Source organism: Pezoporus wallicus, unplaced genomic scaffold (assembly GCF_028554395.1).
Source record: "Pezoporus wallicus isolate ANWC-B61680 ecotype Strahan unplaced genomic scaffold, APGP_CSIRO_Pwel_v1 contig_4309, whole genome shotgun sequence".
NCBI lineage: Eukaryota > Metazoa > Chordata > Aves > Psittaciformes > Psittacidae > Pezoporus > Pezoporus wallicus.
Window position 1 is genome coordinate 921,954 of NW_026638191.1, and position 15,494 is coordinate 937,447.

Sequence of the window (15,494 nt, forward strand, 5' to 3'; positions counted from 1 at the left end):
TTTCTTGTATTTTTACATTGTCAGATTCTATAGTTTCATAGATAATTTAACCAAATCGCTCAATGTATTATCTCTATCTCTCCGGTGGGTATAAAAGTTCTATTTTAAATTGTGTAAATACTTCAGAACTGGCTTCTTTTTCCAGACTCCCCAGCCGTGGAGTTACTTGTTTACATCAAAAAGACTGTAGAATCTCTACGCTCATGTACTGTAAATAGTGAAGTGATCTGCCTATAAATAAACGATAACATATATACTACAAAGTGGAAACAAAAACCAAAAGGAACAAGTCTGTGCTTCTAATACTTTAGCTCAAGCCTGCTCTGGGAGGAGGTGTTTTTTGCTTTGCTAAAGGTGCTCCCCTGTGTTGGCCTGGCTGGCAGTGGGACAGCTGGGACAAACTGGGGCCCAGCGGGGGGGCGAAGCCCCCAACTCACTTGCACCAACAGTGCCCTACTGCCAGAGATGCAGGAATATCCCTGGATATTGCTGCTTTAAGTGTGGCTTCTTGCAGTTTAACTCCTGCAGGAAAAACGTGGGCTGTCCTGTGGACTTTGGGAGCGGTGCCACTGCTGCAGGACCCATTGCAGAAGAAGCCTCCCCGACCAGGGAGGGTAAAAATGAAATGGGGCACGCACCTCAAATTTGCTTCAGTGGGAGTAAGAGAGCTGGATTGCAAGGAAAAGTGTGGAAAAAACTCCAGATGGTGATGCAGGAACCATGCAGTCCCCCAGTGCCAGGAGCGCAGTCCCACAGGAGCCAGCCTGTGCTCCCAGAGACACAGCCGAGGTGGCTGAACCAGCACAGGGTGTCCTGGGCATCATGGGAGCCCAGGCTGTGGAACGGATGGATGGAAGGCCAGGGCAGCTCTCCTGCAGCACCCAGCGCCCGGGAGCCCAGCACTAGCCATTGCCCAGCTCGGAAATGGTACACTGAATTTATTCGGATGATGCTGCTGGGCAGGAGGACCTGACAGGAGGAGGTCTGCAAGGTGCTGAGCTGGTTTTTCCTGCAGATTTGCACTGACTGAGGCAGCTGCCATAGACTGGTCTGTCTCTGGCACATACAAGGACTCATGGGCAGGCAGCTGCTCTCGGGGTGCCTGGTGTGGGTGCACAAGAGCAGGGTTCCTGGCTGGCAGGGCACTGGGATGGAGCAGGGGCACACAAGTGAAGGGTCTGCAGAGAGGAACAGACCCACAGCTGGGGTTTTTCCTCCCAGCCTGACCTGCGCTGCGTTTTCAGGCAGCTTCCTGGAAAATACAAGACATTGAGTATTATCCTGAAAGCAGACCTAGAAATCTAAGGGAGCTGTTGGTGAATCACAGCATCATTTCAGCAGCTCTGTTAGTCCCTGCAATTATATCCAGCCGGTTGGAAAGAAAACCAATGTGACAGTTTTCATTTTGGTGTAACTTTGTGATAAAACATCTTTTCACACAGATGGGTTCTTGCTTTTGCAGCAGTTTATGTTGCTGCTCATCGGCTCCTGGAGGGAAGGGAGGCAGTGCTATCTACTGAGCCTTGTGGGACGGGAAAGTAAGTCAGTAATGGGCTGTTGTGAACAGGGGCAGCTTCTGTTGCTGACCTTGGCTGGTTGGCAGCATGGGCAGCACATGCAATGTGGGCATAGTGGTGGTGCAGGGACAGTGTGGGCAGCAAGGGCAGTGTGGCAGTGCCCACATCTGCCTTGCTGAGGCAGCATCTGCCCTGGGCTGCACTGGCTTGGTGGGACACCCCTACCCCCAAAGGGTCCCACAGAGAGGCAGGGACACAGCAAGGCAATGCCAGGCTGACCCATGTGAAGTGCCCATTGCTTGGGACCGATTTCAGTGCCTGGCAAGCTGTCCTGGGCTGCCCTTTGGAGTTTCAGCTCCCACCTGCGCTCTGAGCAGTGGCATCCAACACTGCTCTGATGCTCCCTCCTCCCAGTACAGACCTCAGCTTCTGGGCAATGCAAGGTCTGTGCTGGGGCTCTGGGGGCCATGCTTAGAGTAACATACACATTTGCCCATCCTCTCCATCAGTCCCAGCTTGTTGCCCAGGTCCATCCAGGTGCCTTTGCAGGGAGGAATAGGGCAGGTTTAGTTTATCCACTCCCTGCCACCTCTAGACCCACTTCTCTGCACTACCACTGTAGCTGCCCAGAGTCCCAAAGGACTGCTCCCAACTTTCCTTCCCATTTCCTCCCCAGCTTTTCAGCTCCCTCACTAACACACCTGCAGCTCCTGCCTCCTGCTTGCTGTGTGCCTTTAAATACTGGTGGAGTGCCTTCCCCAGGTGCTATTGGTTCAGGGGCATGTAATCGGTGTTCCCTCTTTCCTTCTCCTCAGTCCTTGCCTGGGTGCTGTTTAATCTTTCCTATGCTGTCTCTGCCAAGTACCTTTTCAAACTCAGACTTGGATCTCTTGTGTTTCTCAGCAGTTTCCTGCAGGTAAGTAAGCACCATTCTTTCCATGCCACCTTTTCTAGCACTAACCCTGCTCCTCCAAAACCCCACCACCCTGATCCTGGGTTCATCCTGTGTGGCCATGGCTTCTCCAACGTGGCAGACTGGATGCAGGCAGCTGGGTGGAGGGATGACTTTTCCTTGCCAAGGGGAGGAGGCAGCAGCTCCCTGCTTGCAGCCAATGGTGCTTCCACTACTGGTTTCTGTTTCACTTCTCATCAGTGACTGCTGGCACTCCACCGCAGCTCGGGCTACATGGTGATGCCGTGACCAGGCTGGAGATGGACCTGACCTGTGCCATCTGCCTGGACACTTACCTTGAGCTGGTGATGCTGAGTTGTGGTCACAGGATCTGCAGGGATTGCACCCAGGAGGAGTGCCCGCAGGACCATTGCCCACTATGCCATACCCAGGCAGACCCAGAGGAGGAAAGGCCTGAAGTGCAATGTGAAGAGAAGGGGGAAAGCTTGGGACAGCAAGATGGGGTGATCCTGTGTGACTTCTGCCTTCAGGAGTCCCAGCCAGCCGTGAAGACCTGCATGAACTGCGAGGCCTCCCTCTGCCAAGCCCACCTGAGCAAGCACAACACAAAGAGCCCTCTGAAAGAGCACGTCCTGATAGAACCCTGTGAAGCTCAGGTTTTGGCTGAGAGGAGATGCCCCCAGCATGGCAGGCTGCTGGAGTGCTACTGTGTGACAGACTCTGTCTGCATCTGCATGCTGTGCTGCATCATCAGCTCCCACAAGGACCACGAGATCACCACTCTGGAGGAGGCTTTTGGCAAAGCACAGGTAACAGGCTGCCAGGACAGCCCTTAGAGCACAGATTGCACTAGGAAAACCACAGGGACCTGGGCACAGGGAGCTGCCTGCAGCACAGAGATGAAACGTTTCTTGAGGTTCAGATCTGCAGACTTGGGTTGGGGCTAAATCTCCAGCTTGGGATACTGGGCTTTTATTCCCAGTTTTGCCCTAGATTCCCTCTGGGAATACAGGGATATAAAACAAGATGTTATGAAAACTTTCTTCCCACCCTGAGAAGCCAAACCAGTGGGACCGGGTGCACGTGACTGTGCTCCTAGTCCTGGGTGCAGTTCCAAGCCGAAGGTATTTTCAGTTTCAAAATGTCTTTCCTGTGCTTGTGATTGCAGTATTTGTCCAGGGCTACAATCTTCCAGTAAACCTTTATGATTCATTTGACCTGAGAGCAAGCAATCCTATGTCCATAAAGCTGCTGGTCTCATGCACCTGTGTCCATCCTATCCTGATACCTCCCGCTGGTTATTTTTACAGGGTTTTTTTACTGAAACCCTGGAAGCAGTGAAAACCCACGAAGCTGCGCTGAATCACAGCATAGAAAACCTGCTGAAACAAGAGGAGGAAGTAAAGGTTTGTTCCAAGTCCAACCACCACTCTGGGGATGGTTGTGTGCTGGTAGCTGATAAGATAAGGTTTTCTTTTGCCCTTCCCCAGATCGCGCATTCCAAAGTGGTTTTAGTTCCTGGTGGTTTCTCAGTTATTTTCTAGGTTTTGTTTTTTTAGGGAGGATGATGAACAACTTTCTTACTTCCCTTTACTGGGAAGTACATTCTTTGTTTCCAAAGGGCATGTGAGCTTAAAAATTGCTATTAAGTCCATGCTTCCTGATTGGTAGGTGGTGGTATCTCGCACCATGCTATTGTGGTTTTATTCCTCTTTACAACAAGAAATCCCTTTAGGTTAGCCTGTGGTTCTGAGATGTTGATAGGAATTATGTTAAAAGATTGCCCCAAAATGCCTGGTTTTTGCTCCCAGCATGCCAATACCTATGTAAAAGCTCTGGAAGAGCAGTGAATTTAACACAGGTCTCCAAATCCTAGCTCATTCTGCTGAGGCAGAATTGGCACTTGTCTTCCTCCACCAGTAAAAATGATAGGACTTGAAGTCCTGGCACTGGGCAAAGGTCTGAAGACAGAACTGTACTTGGCACTTGGTACTTGTACTTCCTCACCCATCCTTAAAGGGACCAAAGACAACTAATGCAGAATATGGGAATACAGTGGAAAGTCTTCAGCAAGCATCATGCAAGCTTCACTACTTTTTCAGCTTTTTCTGGTCAGGTTGCCAGATGCTGGGGTACTTGTGTCACTTAGCCCTTCTGCTATCAATGGGACATCTTGTTTTGTTGTCACATGGACAGACACTAAGTTAGTATTTACTTCTCTGAGCCCAGAAGAGACCAGGCTCTTTTCTGAGTGAGAGTGATTGGGTTTAAATGTAAGATTCGGTTCCTAACAGCTTTGGAAGTGTTTTCTTAACAGACTGAGGAGGGCCTGCGGAGGGGTCGGCTGGAGAGCCTCTTCAAAGAGATGAGTCTGCAGCTAGGAAACAGAAAAGAAGAAGTCCTGAAAGTTCTCAGTCACAACGAGGAGCAACAGCTTTCTTGGATTCAGAAGGGGATGCAAAAACACAAAGAGGGGAAGGATGCAGCCAGCCGTGATGTACGGGAGCTGGAGGCTCTGAGAGATCAGAAAGACCTCCTTCTTTTCATCAAGGTACCTAACAGCATCTCCCTTGCCAGAGACACTCAGCTCTTGGGCTACCCTTTGCCTTTGCTATGCTAATTCTACTTTCAAACTGTCTTTTACAGGCTTTTTCAGCAATTCAGACCAGGTAAGCTCTTCCCAAGGTGGTCTACTATCGCACTACACGTTGCTTCGGGTGACTGATAGCCTAGCCTGCATGTCCTGGGCTCACTCTTTGGCATGCTGGTGGCAAACTGAGCCTGAAGAAGCCCCAGAGGCCGTGTGTGACTTTTCATATACAGCACATCTTATTTTTCTGTACCCTCTGCACCTATTCTCAAGTCCCATTCTGAGGGCAGTTCCTGAATGTTGAGGTCCCTGTATGGGCATGCAAAGGACAGATGAGCTTAGTTATCCTGAGTCATCCTCCAGCTCGCATTGCCTTCTGCTTGTAAGAAGCAAATGTGGCAGGAGCCAAACATGCAGCGCAGTCAAGAGTTTACAGAGTTCATGGCTTTTCTCCTGAGCTGTTCTCCCAGGGTCTGCCCTGCTCCTCCACCACAGCATGCACACAGGCTCCCCCAGCCCTGCATTTTGGGTTTAGCAGCTCACCTAGGGCTGTGGAAACGCAGCACATCTCATCTGCTGATGAGATCTGATCTCATCAGCATCATTAGCTGTCCCAGCATCATTAGCTGTGCCACCTCATTAGCTCCTGCTCCGAGGACGGAGGACTGCAACCGCAAACAGGATGCTAGAGTCTGTCCTGGCAAAGCTGGGCTGAGACGGCTGAGACAAGGTCCTCTATGGACAGATACTGTCCATACTTCAGCCTGCTGATGCTGAAGAGATCTGGAGTTCTGGGAGAAGACCAGTCAGAGAGGGAGTCCCTGGTAAAGCTGCAGAGAGAGGGGAGGGTGGAAGGTGCTTTCTGTGTGTCCCATCAAGGTTTGGTGTGGAGTGGGGGATGTAGTTGTTCACTCAGTGATGGGCTTGGGGATGGTTTTCTGATGCCTTCTGCTGCTCTTCTGATGTCATTCTGTATGTTTTAGGGAACACGAACCAGTTTCTAAGAATGCTGATTTAAAACCAAGGCCACCCATTATTTTGGATAAATTAACAACAGATGGTACTCTAAGGCTTTTCCAGCAATTCCTCTCAGACATGCAGTCCTTATTTAAATCACCGCCTGGTAAGTGCTCATTTCACTCTGTAATAAGAACATGGAGAAGCTAACAAAGCATATTCAGGAAAAGACTGTAGTAAACCACCAAGTACTCAAAAATAGATCTAGAAGAGCTGATTGCTAACACTTACTAGATGATCTTTAAGGTCCCTTCCAAGTCAAACTGTTCTATAGTATTCTGTGATATGACTGTATGATTATTTTCACATATGTGTACATAAAAGGATGCTTGTCCCAGGCTTCAGTGCTTTGGACATGCCTTGAACATACCCTGCTAAAATGGGTTCTAGGTAAAGAGGTATGGATGTCCTAGGACATGTATGGGAAGATTTAGAGAGAAGAATAGCAATAGCTTTTCAATCTGTAGCACCACTTCGATTCAAAGCACGGGGAAATTTGGGAACTCATCACAGCAGCGGCAGGTGGAGTTTGTCTTATGACAAAATAATCCCCTCTTTGTGTGTAAATCTACTCTTTGTGATGTCTTGTAAGACCAACGTACAGTGCTGGTGCTGTGCACAGTGGGAAGCCTGTTCAATTTAATTAGACAAAAAAAAAGGGTTCCCTAGTTATTGCTGCATGGAGGGTGCTTGAGCCCTGCCTGACAGTGAGCCTAGGGTCAAGACCAAGAGACAGCTGGGGTGGGAAGGCTCTGCCCAGAGCATGTGTGATGTGCACACCTAATTGGCTGCTACCCGTACAGCCTCGGCTATGCTAAACAGCGCACCATGCTCATGGCCACTCCCAGGCTCGGTCTTTACCATCCCTGTAAGCACAGTCCAGACCTATTCTAGCTAGAAAGCCCCAGAGCCAGGTTTTCCTCATTGTCCATGCCATCTGAGCAGTCCAGGTTAGTTGTCCAAGTCACTGCTGCTATTTGTTTCCTGAAGGAGTAACTTCCACAGAATCGAAACGCATTGAGTGCAAGGGAAGGTCTGAATAAACACATTCTGCAAATTCCCAACTGCAGAATTACCTCCTTGTGCCTGGCCATGCTAGGAAGTTTTAAGAGTTCTAGAAAACACCTTCAAATGATCCTAAGCAAATAAGCATGTATAAAATGGCTGTGCCACTGCTCACATGTTTCTCGTCTGTGGAAGTTAATCTGGGAAGTTTTTAGAAATGCCTAATGAAGCTCTGCAGGGCACTGATGGAAAATGAGAATCTCAGAGCTGCTGTCATTGGAAACACAAAGCAAGAAGACATTTTAAAATTGTGAAAGAGCAGTGTTTCTTGAAATGTGGGATCACCCCCTTTTAGAATTACGTGGGAGCAGCTAAGAGAGGTACAGAAGCACTTTCAGTTAACATGCTTTTAGTGACTTGGGTGGGTTGGACTTGAATGACTTGGATAGGATAACTTGTGTTGACTTGGATTGGGAAATCCAGCCTTCAGCAACTGGGGGATGTGTGGTATCTGTGTGTTGGTTTTCTTTCTCTACAGTTCATGAACATCTGACAACTTCAGTGTGTCAAGAAGGCAGATTTGCTTTTGGGAGCAAGGCATTCCATGTGTCCCCACGGCACCTACCCACAGTTCCCAATGTGGATGCATTAACAGCCCCTATCCCCCAATTCAAGAGCAATGAGAGCTTCTCAGAAGGCTGTCACTTCTGGGAGGTAGACACTAGCAACATGAGACACTGGATGCTTGGAATTGCTTGTCCCAGGTTTCAGTGCTATCTGGAAGCGTCTTCTCACTACCTCTCTCTGTTCCTAGATAAAACACTGATCACAGGAAAGCACTTTCCTACAGCCCTCAAAGTGATCAGGGTAGAGGTAGACTGTGGAAGAAATAGGCTGTCATTTTATAACGTGTCTGTCAAGGATGGAGATCCTACTGACAGTCTCCATCTTTTAGAGGCAGTAAGCATCCCTTTCAGCTACCCTGTCCATGCTATCTTCAAGATATTTGAAGGCTCTCTGAAGCTCCTGTAGTGATGTGGGGACAAGGTGCTGTTTTGTATTTCCAGGCGATCTATCAGGACTGCTGCTGCATGGAAGCTATGCTAAGCTGGCATATTAGAAACTGGAATTGGGGCTGCTGTGATGGCTTTATCTCTGTGAGGGCAAGGCCTCTGTGGGGTGTATCACAGCACACAGCTGCTTACCGCAAGAACTCCTGTCTTCTGTTAGTCACAATGGAAATGCTGTTAAGTTGTGCTTTTTTGCTCAGCTGTACCAAATTCTGTGTTGGCTGCATGCTATTACATCTGGTTTTTACTGAACAGCAGTTCAGTTCATAAAGAAGTTGAACTGCTACAGAACAAAGCAGCAGCAATGATGATCTTTAATGCACAACTGAAGCCATCCCGTGCAGAAGCAAATCTGGGCTGGGAGGCGAGTAGAGACTAGGTGGTAAGACATCCCGTTTCCTTTCTCTCCACTGCTGACATCCCCTGTGAGGACTCTGATAGATCATTTACCAACTTTTTTTGCATGAATTTTGGGTTTTCTTTTCACCTGTGCAAAAATCTCACAGCAAAGGGAACAATAAAGCAGAAAACTCTTGTGCTTTTATTCTGTGCCACACGGGGCCTGGATTAGTTTGTTCTTATGACTGTCTGAACACCTTGGGGAGGAAGAGATGCTATTCCTGCTTGTTCCCTGTGGTTCTACTGTCTTCAGAACAAGCGAAGGTATTTGCATTAAGAGGTCCAGGCAGGAGCTCTTCAACCTAGCAGAGGCAGTGAATGACCTCATGGGACACTACAGTTTTATGTGACAAAAGAAATCCTTGTTCAGTCTTAGAAGAAAGCAGATGTGCTTTATCTTTTGTATTTTATACACCAAAATGATAGGGAAAACCATGCAGGCAGAGTCGGGTCTCTCAAAGGCACCTGCAGTGGCTGCTGCTCTGCCTGGTCTCGGGCGGTACGTGTGCAGAAGGTAAGCAAGGCTTCGACATGGTGCGGGGACATTCCTATCCTACAGTGCCTTTACCAGCGCCCATTTCCCTGTGGCTGCAGGTACAAGACCAGCACCAACACCTGTCCCCTGAGTTCTCCCTGCTTTACCTTTAGGGCAGCACCTGTAACCGTTGCGGAGCAGAACCAGAGCAGAGGGAACCCCTGGCTCACTCACGCTCTTCTCACCCAGAGCTTACTACCTCGCTGCCCCTGCCAGGAGCCGGATCTCCCCGGGAGAGCCGAGCGCGGCAGAGCAGCCCCATCCCCTGCCAGCCTGCTGCGGGCTCGCACATGGAGCGGTGCCCCGAGGGTGAGGGCAGCGGCTGCCACCGCTTACGGGAGCGGTTTGGGGGTGGAGCCTGGGATGGAGGAGGAGAGGAGGGCAAAGGGGAAGCACTCGCAGCCTTAGGGCTGAGCCTCCGACCGGGCACGGTGCCGAGCACCCCCGCGTAGTTTCGTTTCTCGCAGACCGGCCAAGGCGTCATGCCCGCTGCCTTGCAAGACCTCGGGAAGAAGCCGGAAGGGGTGCCTGCATGGAGGACGAGCTCAGCTGCCCCCTCTGCCAGTGTCTGTACAGGAACCCAGCGCTGCTGCGCTGCGGTCACAGCTTCTGCAAACACTGCATCAACCAGGTGCTTGATGGCCAGCAGCAATCCAAGGCCCCTTACTCCTGCCCCATATGCAGGCACCAGCTGGGCCCATCCCGGAGCTGCAGAAGAATTTCCAGCTGTGCAGCATCGTAGAGGCGTTTACGGCTACTTCCGAAGGGCAACAGGGCTTGAGCTCTGCAGGGGAGAAGGAAGAGGTTCCCTGTGACTTCTGCCTGGATCCGCCGAAGTCGGCGGTGCAGACCTGCCTGGCCTGCGATGCGTCTTTGTGCCAGGCCCATGTGAACAAACACAACACCAAGGCTTCCCGTAAGGACCACATCCTGGTGGAGGTGGGCGCTGACGCTGCTGTGCCAGAGAGGAGGTGCCTGGAGCACGGCAGGCGGCTGGAGTTGTACTGCCAGGACGAGGGGCAGTACATCTGCATGCTCTGCTCCATCGTGGCGTGCCACAGGGGCCACAGCATCATCACCCTGAAGGAGACCTATGACAAGAGGCTGGTAAGGCGATCTCCCCATGGTCCCTGCGGGGACTGCTCCAAACTCCTGACCTGGAGGAAGAAGAGGGGAAGCCACAGGAAGGGCAACAAGGCTTTCTTGCTCTGGAAGGGGGACGGGGTGCGAGGGCAGGAATTTGCTTTTCATTTCCTCCCTTGTGTTGCCAAAGCAGCCTGACAAGCTCAGCTCAGGCAGTACAGCAGAGATGGGTATTTGGGGCTGACCAAATCTTGCAGTGTGTGGTGACATGGGACAGCGAGCAAGAGGCAGGGCTTTGCTGTCCAGCACTGCCCCGGTGAGTGCCCATGGTGTGCTGTCCGTGTGGCTACAGACTGCCACTCACATGGCATTCCTGGCTGGGACTGAAACGTATTCCTGTAGGGATTACGAAGTCTCTTCTTCCACAGAGCCCCCTTCCCAACTTTGGGTTGGGAAACAGGCCTTCCCACTCAAGTCGCTTCCCTCCATCTCCCTCCTCCCACTGCCCTTATTTTGCAGAGCAAGTGTCCCCGTGGAGATGTGGGGGCTCGGTGTCCTTGCCTTTGAGTCCAGCTGCATCTATGAAATGCCCCAGAATCAGCTGAGACTGAGGGGTGAAACGCATTTGCTACGCTCACTCACTGCCTTGCGTTTGAAATGTCGGGGCTCAATACAGAGCCCAAGCAAAACACCCTGCAGGAACCCAAGCACATGGCCATGAAACGCCTGGCTTGCTCTGGACCTCAGGACAGGTCCCAGCCTCTTCAGGGATTAGCAGGAAGCATCCTTTGCACTTTGAACTAACTTTCTTCCCCAAGTTACATACAAGTAGTTCAGGGCTGCCAAACAGAAGTGGGCTGTGTATGACAGCAACTATTTCCTTCATCCCTGGAGCAAGTAAAGGAGCAAAACTGCCCTGTCTATGGGGAGTCATCTGCAGGGTAAGCTGAGATCACAGCTGCATGTTCCTGTTGGGTTTGTGTTTGGTTTCAACAAACAAACAAATGAACTCCCAGAAAACTCAGGGCAATGGGGAACGCAGCTCTTCAGAAGGCATCATAAAAGGGTTTTGGTGCAATAAACGTCAGTCAAATTTCATCAAGAAATGATGTCTTTCATTCTGCTAGGGTGAACTCTCAGACCTCATGACAAGGCTGCAGGAACGTAAAACAGCTTTAGCTACTGCCCTAGGAGAGCTTCAGAAAGGCGAGAACCACCTCAAGGTTGGTACCCAGATCATCACTAATTCAGAGAATTTTTCCTCCACCATTTCCCAGCAGTATGTGATGGCAGCTCTACTGCTAGAAGCAGATTCATAGAAATAGTCCAAAATAGAGAAAACAGTGGTATAAGAAACTGCCAACCTTTCTCACAGCCTCCCAGCATAGCTCTAGAGGAAGAACCAGCTGGGAGACTCCACCATTTATTGCGGCTGCACAGGCCAGGAGTGGCAGACCACAGACTGCACATCACTATGGGGTTTCTTTAAAGTTTTCTACCTGCTGAATGAAAGAAAACCAATTTGAGTTTACAAGTGGAATTTCCGGTGCGTGCCGATACAGTTCTCACATTGCTAACTGGATTTTATCTGATTTTGTTACTGTATCAGGATTAATATTCATAACCTTCTGTTTAGTCAGATAGTCTAAGCAAATGCTTATTGTCCACTTCCTCCTAAAGCCAGTGCAAAGGACAGATAAAATCCTAATTAATTAATAGAGACACTAAGCTGAAATGAGCTAGCGCACCATTCTGAGCCAGTGCACCATTTTCTCATCTGCTCATTTAGAACAATACAAAAACAGTGACTTCTCAGCTGCAAAAGCTGTTTGAAGAGATGAGCAATGATAATTGAGAAAGAGAAGACGATCCTGGGTGACATTCAATCTAATGAGAAAAAACAACTGGCAGATATTACCAAAGTGAAGCAGGAAATGGAACAGAAGAGAGATGAGGCTGCGCAGCATCTTCAGTCTTTGCAGAAGATGAGAGAGCAACCAGATATGTTCCTCTTTGTCAAAGTAAGCAGTGGTATTCTGTTTTTCTTCATGAATATGCCTGTTTCTCAGCCAGGTGCCTTGTCTGGAAATCATACTAACGATTTTTTTTCCTTTCTTTTGGCAATGCTATTTGCAGGAATTTAAACAGGCCAAGGACAGGTATGTTCCACCTGAAAACACTTGCTTTCTTCTTTACAAAAATATGGTGTTGATAACTGGAATCAAACCCCACTGCCTGTGCCCCTCTGTCCTGGCACCCTGCGCTGCAAAGCTGCTCCCTGCTCCAGCTGAGCCAGAGGGCACCACGTCCACACAATTAATGCGAATGGAGAGGTATCTGCCTGCTGTTCCAGTGGTCCATTTCAGTTTCCTTGGCAGCTACATGGCTGCTGGGTTCTGATGAAAACCACTGGCTTGTATTACCAGAATAACATTTTTATCACAGATGAAGCCCATAGGGTTCAGTTCACAGAAGCACTCCTGGGTGTGTGTTGGTGACACTCCTGCACCTAAGTCCCAGGAAATAGCCGTCACTGCAAAGGTAACTGGCTCATTCCCCACTGAGTTTTGCTTTTGCTCCTGGGCAAGCTTAATATCAAGACATATTTATTATCCCTTCCCTTGAAAGTGATATATTTAATTTCTAATTTATCACTTCCTAATTGATGCCTGGGTGTCAGGCTGTAATTCAGTGGTACAAAACCACACCAACTTACAGATCCACAAGAGATTTTGCTGCAGCACTGAAGTGCCCAGCTGCATGAAGAGCTAGCTCAAACACCTAGCTGGATTTGAAGATGTCATCTTTATAACTTGTACAAATTAAAGCTGAGTTTGAACTTGGATTGTAAGGGTAACTTTGAATCACCATGTACCTAGGGGCTGTGCTGGCAGCAGCACAATCCATTACTCACAGCTGTGCCACAAGTCAAAATCTAGCCTGTGGGATCAAAGTCATTTTCCAGAAGCCTGGACACCATTTAATATGTTTGGCATTTTCCTTCTATCACGACAGTGGTTGTGCTAGAACAGTAAGAGCCTGCCTGCAGCAGGTCAGAGCACTGTTGGCACAAGAGTACTAGCAAAATGCCTCCCCGTTTCTCATTTCCAGCATTTGAAAATCCCTGTTCAGGTTTGGAAAGCAGAAGTTACTGCCAAATATACAAATATAACAATTGCAACTCACTTAACCTTATCAGAGAGCTGCTTACTTCATACTTCATGTTGCCAAAGCACCCTTCTCTTTGTAGAGTCCTTTCTAACAAAGGAGTTTGTTAACTTTCAATGCTAAATGTTTTTCCTTGGTGAAATGACTGACTGTGCCCTAGGATTGTCAGTAAGAATTTCAGCATCAGCACGATGTACATGATGATGGTGCAGCTGGATGAGGCCACAATTAACTGCTATCAACGCTTAACTTGGGACTTCATGAGAAACCTGGACTCGGCGCTGCAAACCCTGCAGGGTGAGTGATCTGACCCCAAGCGGAAAGCAACAAGCGATGGGTGGCTGATGGGCACTGAATGATGGCATGTGTGTGCTCTTGAGGGGGCTGACAAGGATTCCAATGGGATCTTGGGACTATTGAAGTGGGGAGGGCAAAGAGGACAGAAAAACTTGTTTCTGGGGATAACAAGGAAGAGGTCCACTCCTAACTAGCATAAGGCTAGCTCCTTTTCATTTATCCACTCCTACCCCCATCTAGTCTGTCCCCAGCCATGAGATCTGAATGCATTGGCATTGCTTGCTTTGTAAAACACTCTTCTTGAGCTTTCTTAGGTAAACTCGCCAAACAAATTTGGTGGACCAGGTAAATCCTTTTCTTTACTTACAAAAATGTTCCCTGCAAATTTTTCCAGCAGTTATTCATTTAAGGACTGTGTGGCCTGTGCTCCTCTGCATCAGTGTCAAGGAGAGCAGAGTCTAGAAGGCTGTCCCTCATCTCAAAAGGGGAAGCCTCTTACTTCATTATTAGTAAGATGTGATTTGTGTTTTACAAGGCACTAACATTCAATCTTGTTTCTTTACAGTTAAGCTTCAGACACTGATAACTGCAAAGCGTAAGTGTTCAAAAAATACTAGTTATTCCTCAGGACTCTGGCCAGGGGCTGAGTCTTGCAGAGAAAATCTCTCACCTAAAAATGTGAGTGGCGTTTTGTTGCATGCCTATCCTCTCCTAGCCAGGGGTGAGGCCAGCAGGCAAGCAGCCTCAGAAACACTTCCCAAAATCTGAAGTGGGCAGAAATCTCTGGGAACTCACCAGAGAAATCATCCCTCTTGAGCCTGAGGGAGAGACTGGGTTTGCTTCAGCACTCAGTAAAAGCCTGAGCCTTCCCGAGGGAAGGACTGTGGAGGGGTTCCCCCCAACTGAGCAGGAGCCGGAGCAAACCCAGTGCCTGAAAGGATCCCCACACAATTCCAAATGCTGCAGGAGATACTAAATCTGTAAACAGCATTTCTCCTCAGGCTAGCTCAGTGCTCAAATAGATTTCTGCTGCCTACAGTGGTGCATCTTTTCTACAAGCTTGTTTGAAGAAATATTATTTAGAAGTTATTTGATTTTTTAATAGATATTTTTATTTGTGGCAACTAACCCCACCTTGTTTGTTTTTTTTTTCCCCAGTAACTGAATTAGCTTATAAAATATGGAGCAGAGAAGCAGCACAAAAAGCAGGTAAGCGATTAAATGGAGTTTTAGTTACGCAGCACAGCTTAACCATACAGTTGTTTTTATTTAGAATTATGGAACTGATTAGACTGGAAGAAATCCCTTTAAGATCAAGTCCAACTGCTAACCCTGCCCTGCCAAGCCCACCACTAAACCATGTCCCTGAACATCACATCTGTTAAATACCTCCAGGAATGGTGACTGCACCACTTCCCTGGACAGCCTGATCCAGTGCCTGATAACCCTTTTGCTGAAGAAATATTTCCTAATATCCAGTCTAAACCTCCCCTGGCACAACTTGAGGCCATTTTCTCTTTTCCTATCTCTTGGTAACTGGGAGAAGAGATGGACCTTGCTACATCCTCCTTTCAAGTGGTTGTAGAGAGCGGTAAGGTTTCCTCTGAGCCTCCTTTTCTCCAGACTAAACAACCCCACTTCCCTCAGCTGCTCCTCATAAGACTTGTGTGTTTGACCCTTCACCACTAAACATAATGCCAGCCTCAAATCTAGAGGTATATTTTTAAATCAGTGTACGTGGTCATTTATTTGTCTTGTGAGCTCAATCATCTACAGACATACTAATGTCTGTGTTCTATACAGATCCAGACAGCTACTTAAAACAGGGAGGGGGAAGAAAAGAAATATTTTTCTGAGGAAATGCAATGCTGTACTTGAAAGCAACTTATCAAATATGTTA

At 48.6% G+C, this 15,494-nt stretch overlaps 2 protein-coding genes across 2 annotated transcripts; both read left to right on the plus strand.

The window, feature by feature from the left end:
- Positions 1-2,389: 2,389 nt before the first annotated feature.
- Positions 2,390-8,656, plus strand: LOC130599362 (E3 ubiquitin/ISG15 ligase TRIM25-like). Its single transcript, XM_057409770.1, has 7 exons — positions 2,390-2,433; positions 2,671-3,239; positions 3,741-3,836; positions 4,748-4,981; positions 5,077-5,099; positions 6,004-6,143; positions 7,581-8,656. The coding sequence occupies exons 2-7, from the start codon at positions 2,730-2,732 to the stop codon at positions 8,072-8,074; spliced, it is 1,497 nt and encodes a 498-aa protein (XP_057265753.1). The 5' UTR covers positions 2,390-2,433; positions 2,671-2,729; the 3' UTR covers positions 8,075-8,656.
- Positions 8,657-9,042: 386 nt separating this feature from the next.
- LOC130599363 (E3 ubiquitin/ISG15 ligase TRIM25-like) lies at positions 9,043-14,004 on the plus strand. Its single transcript, XM_057409771.1, is given in 10 exon segments — positions 9,043-9,105; positions 9,160-9,355; positions 9,514-9,747; positions 9,750-10,153; positions 11,257-11,352; positions 11,919-11,968; positions 11,970-12,150; positions 12,266-12,288; positions 13,458-13,594; positions 13,909-14,004. Coding segments are annotated over 10 exon segments (1,419 nt in total). The 3' UTR covers positions 13,944-14,004.
- Positions 14,005-15,494: the final 1,490 nt, after the last annotated feature.

What these genes read in the sequence shown, in the direction of transcription:
- LOC130599362 (XM_057409770.1), top strand. Translation starts at nt 2,730, where the DNA reads ATGGACCTGACCTGTGCCATCTGCCTGGACACTTACCTTGAGCTGGTG. An exon ending in AACAAGAGGAGGAAGTAAAG is followed by an intron (nt 3,837 to 4,747) that starts GTTTGTTCCAAG and finishes TTTTCTTAACAG; the next exon opens with ACTGAGGAGGGCCTGCGGAG. An exon ending in TTTTCAGCAATTCAGACCAG is followed by an intron (nt 5,100 to 6,003) that starts GTAAGCTCTTCC and finishes TGTATGTTTTAG; the next exon opens with GGAACACGAACCAGTTTCTA.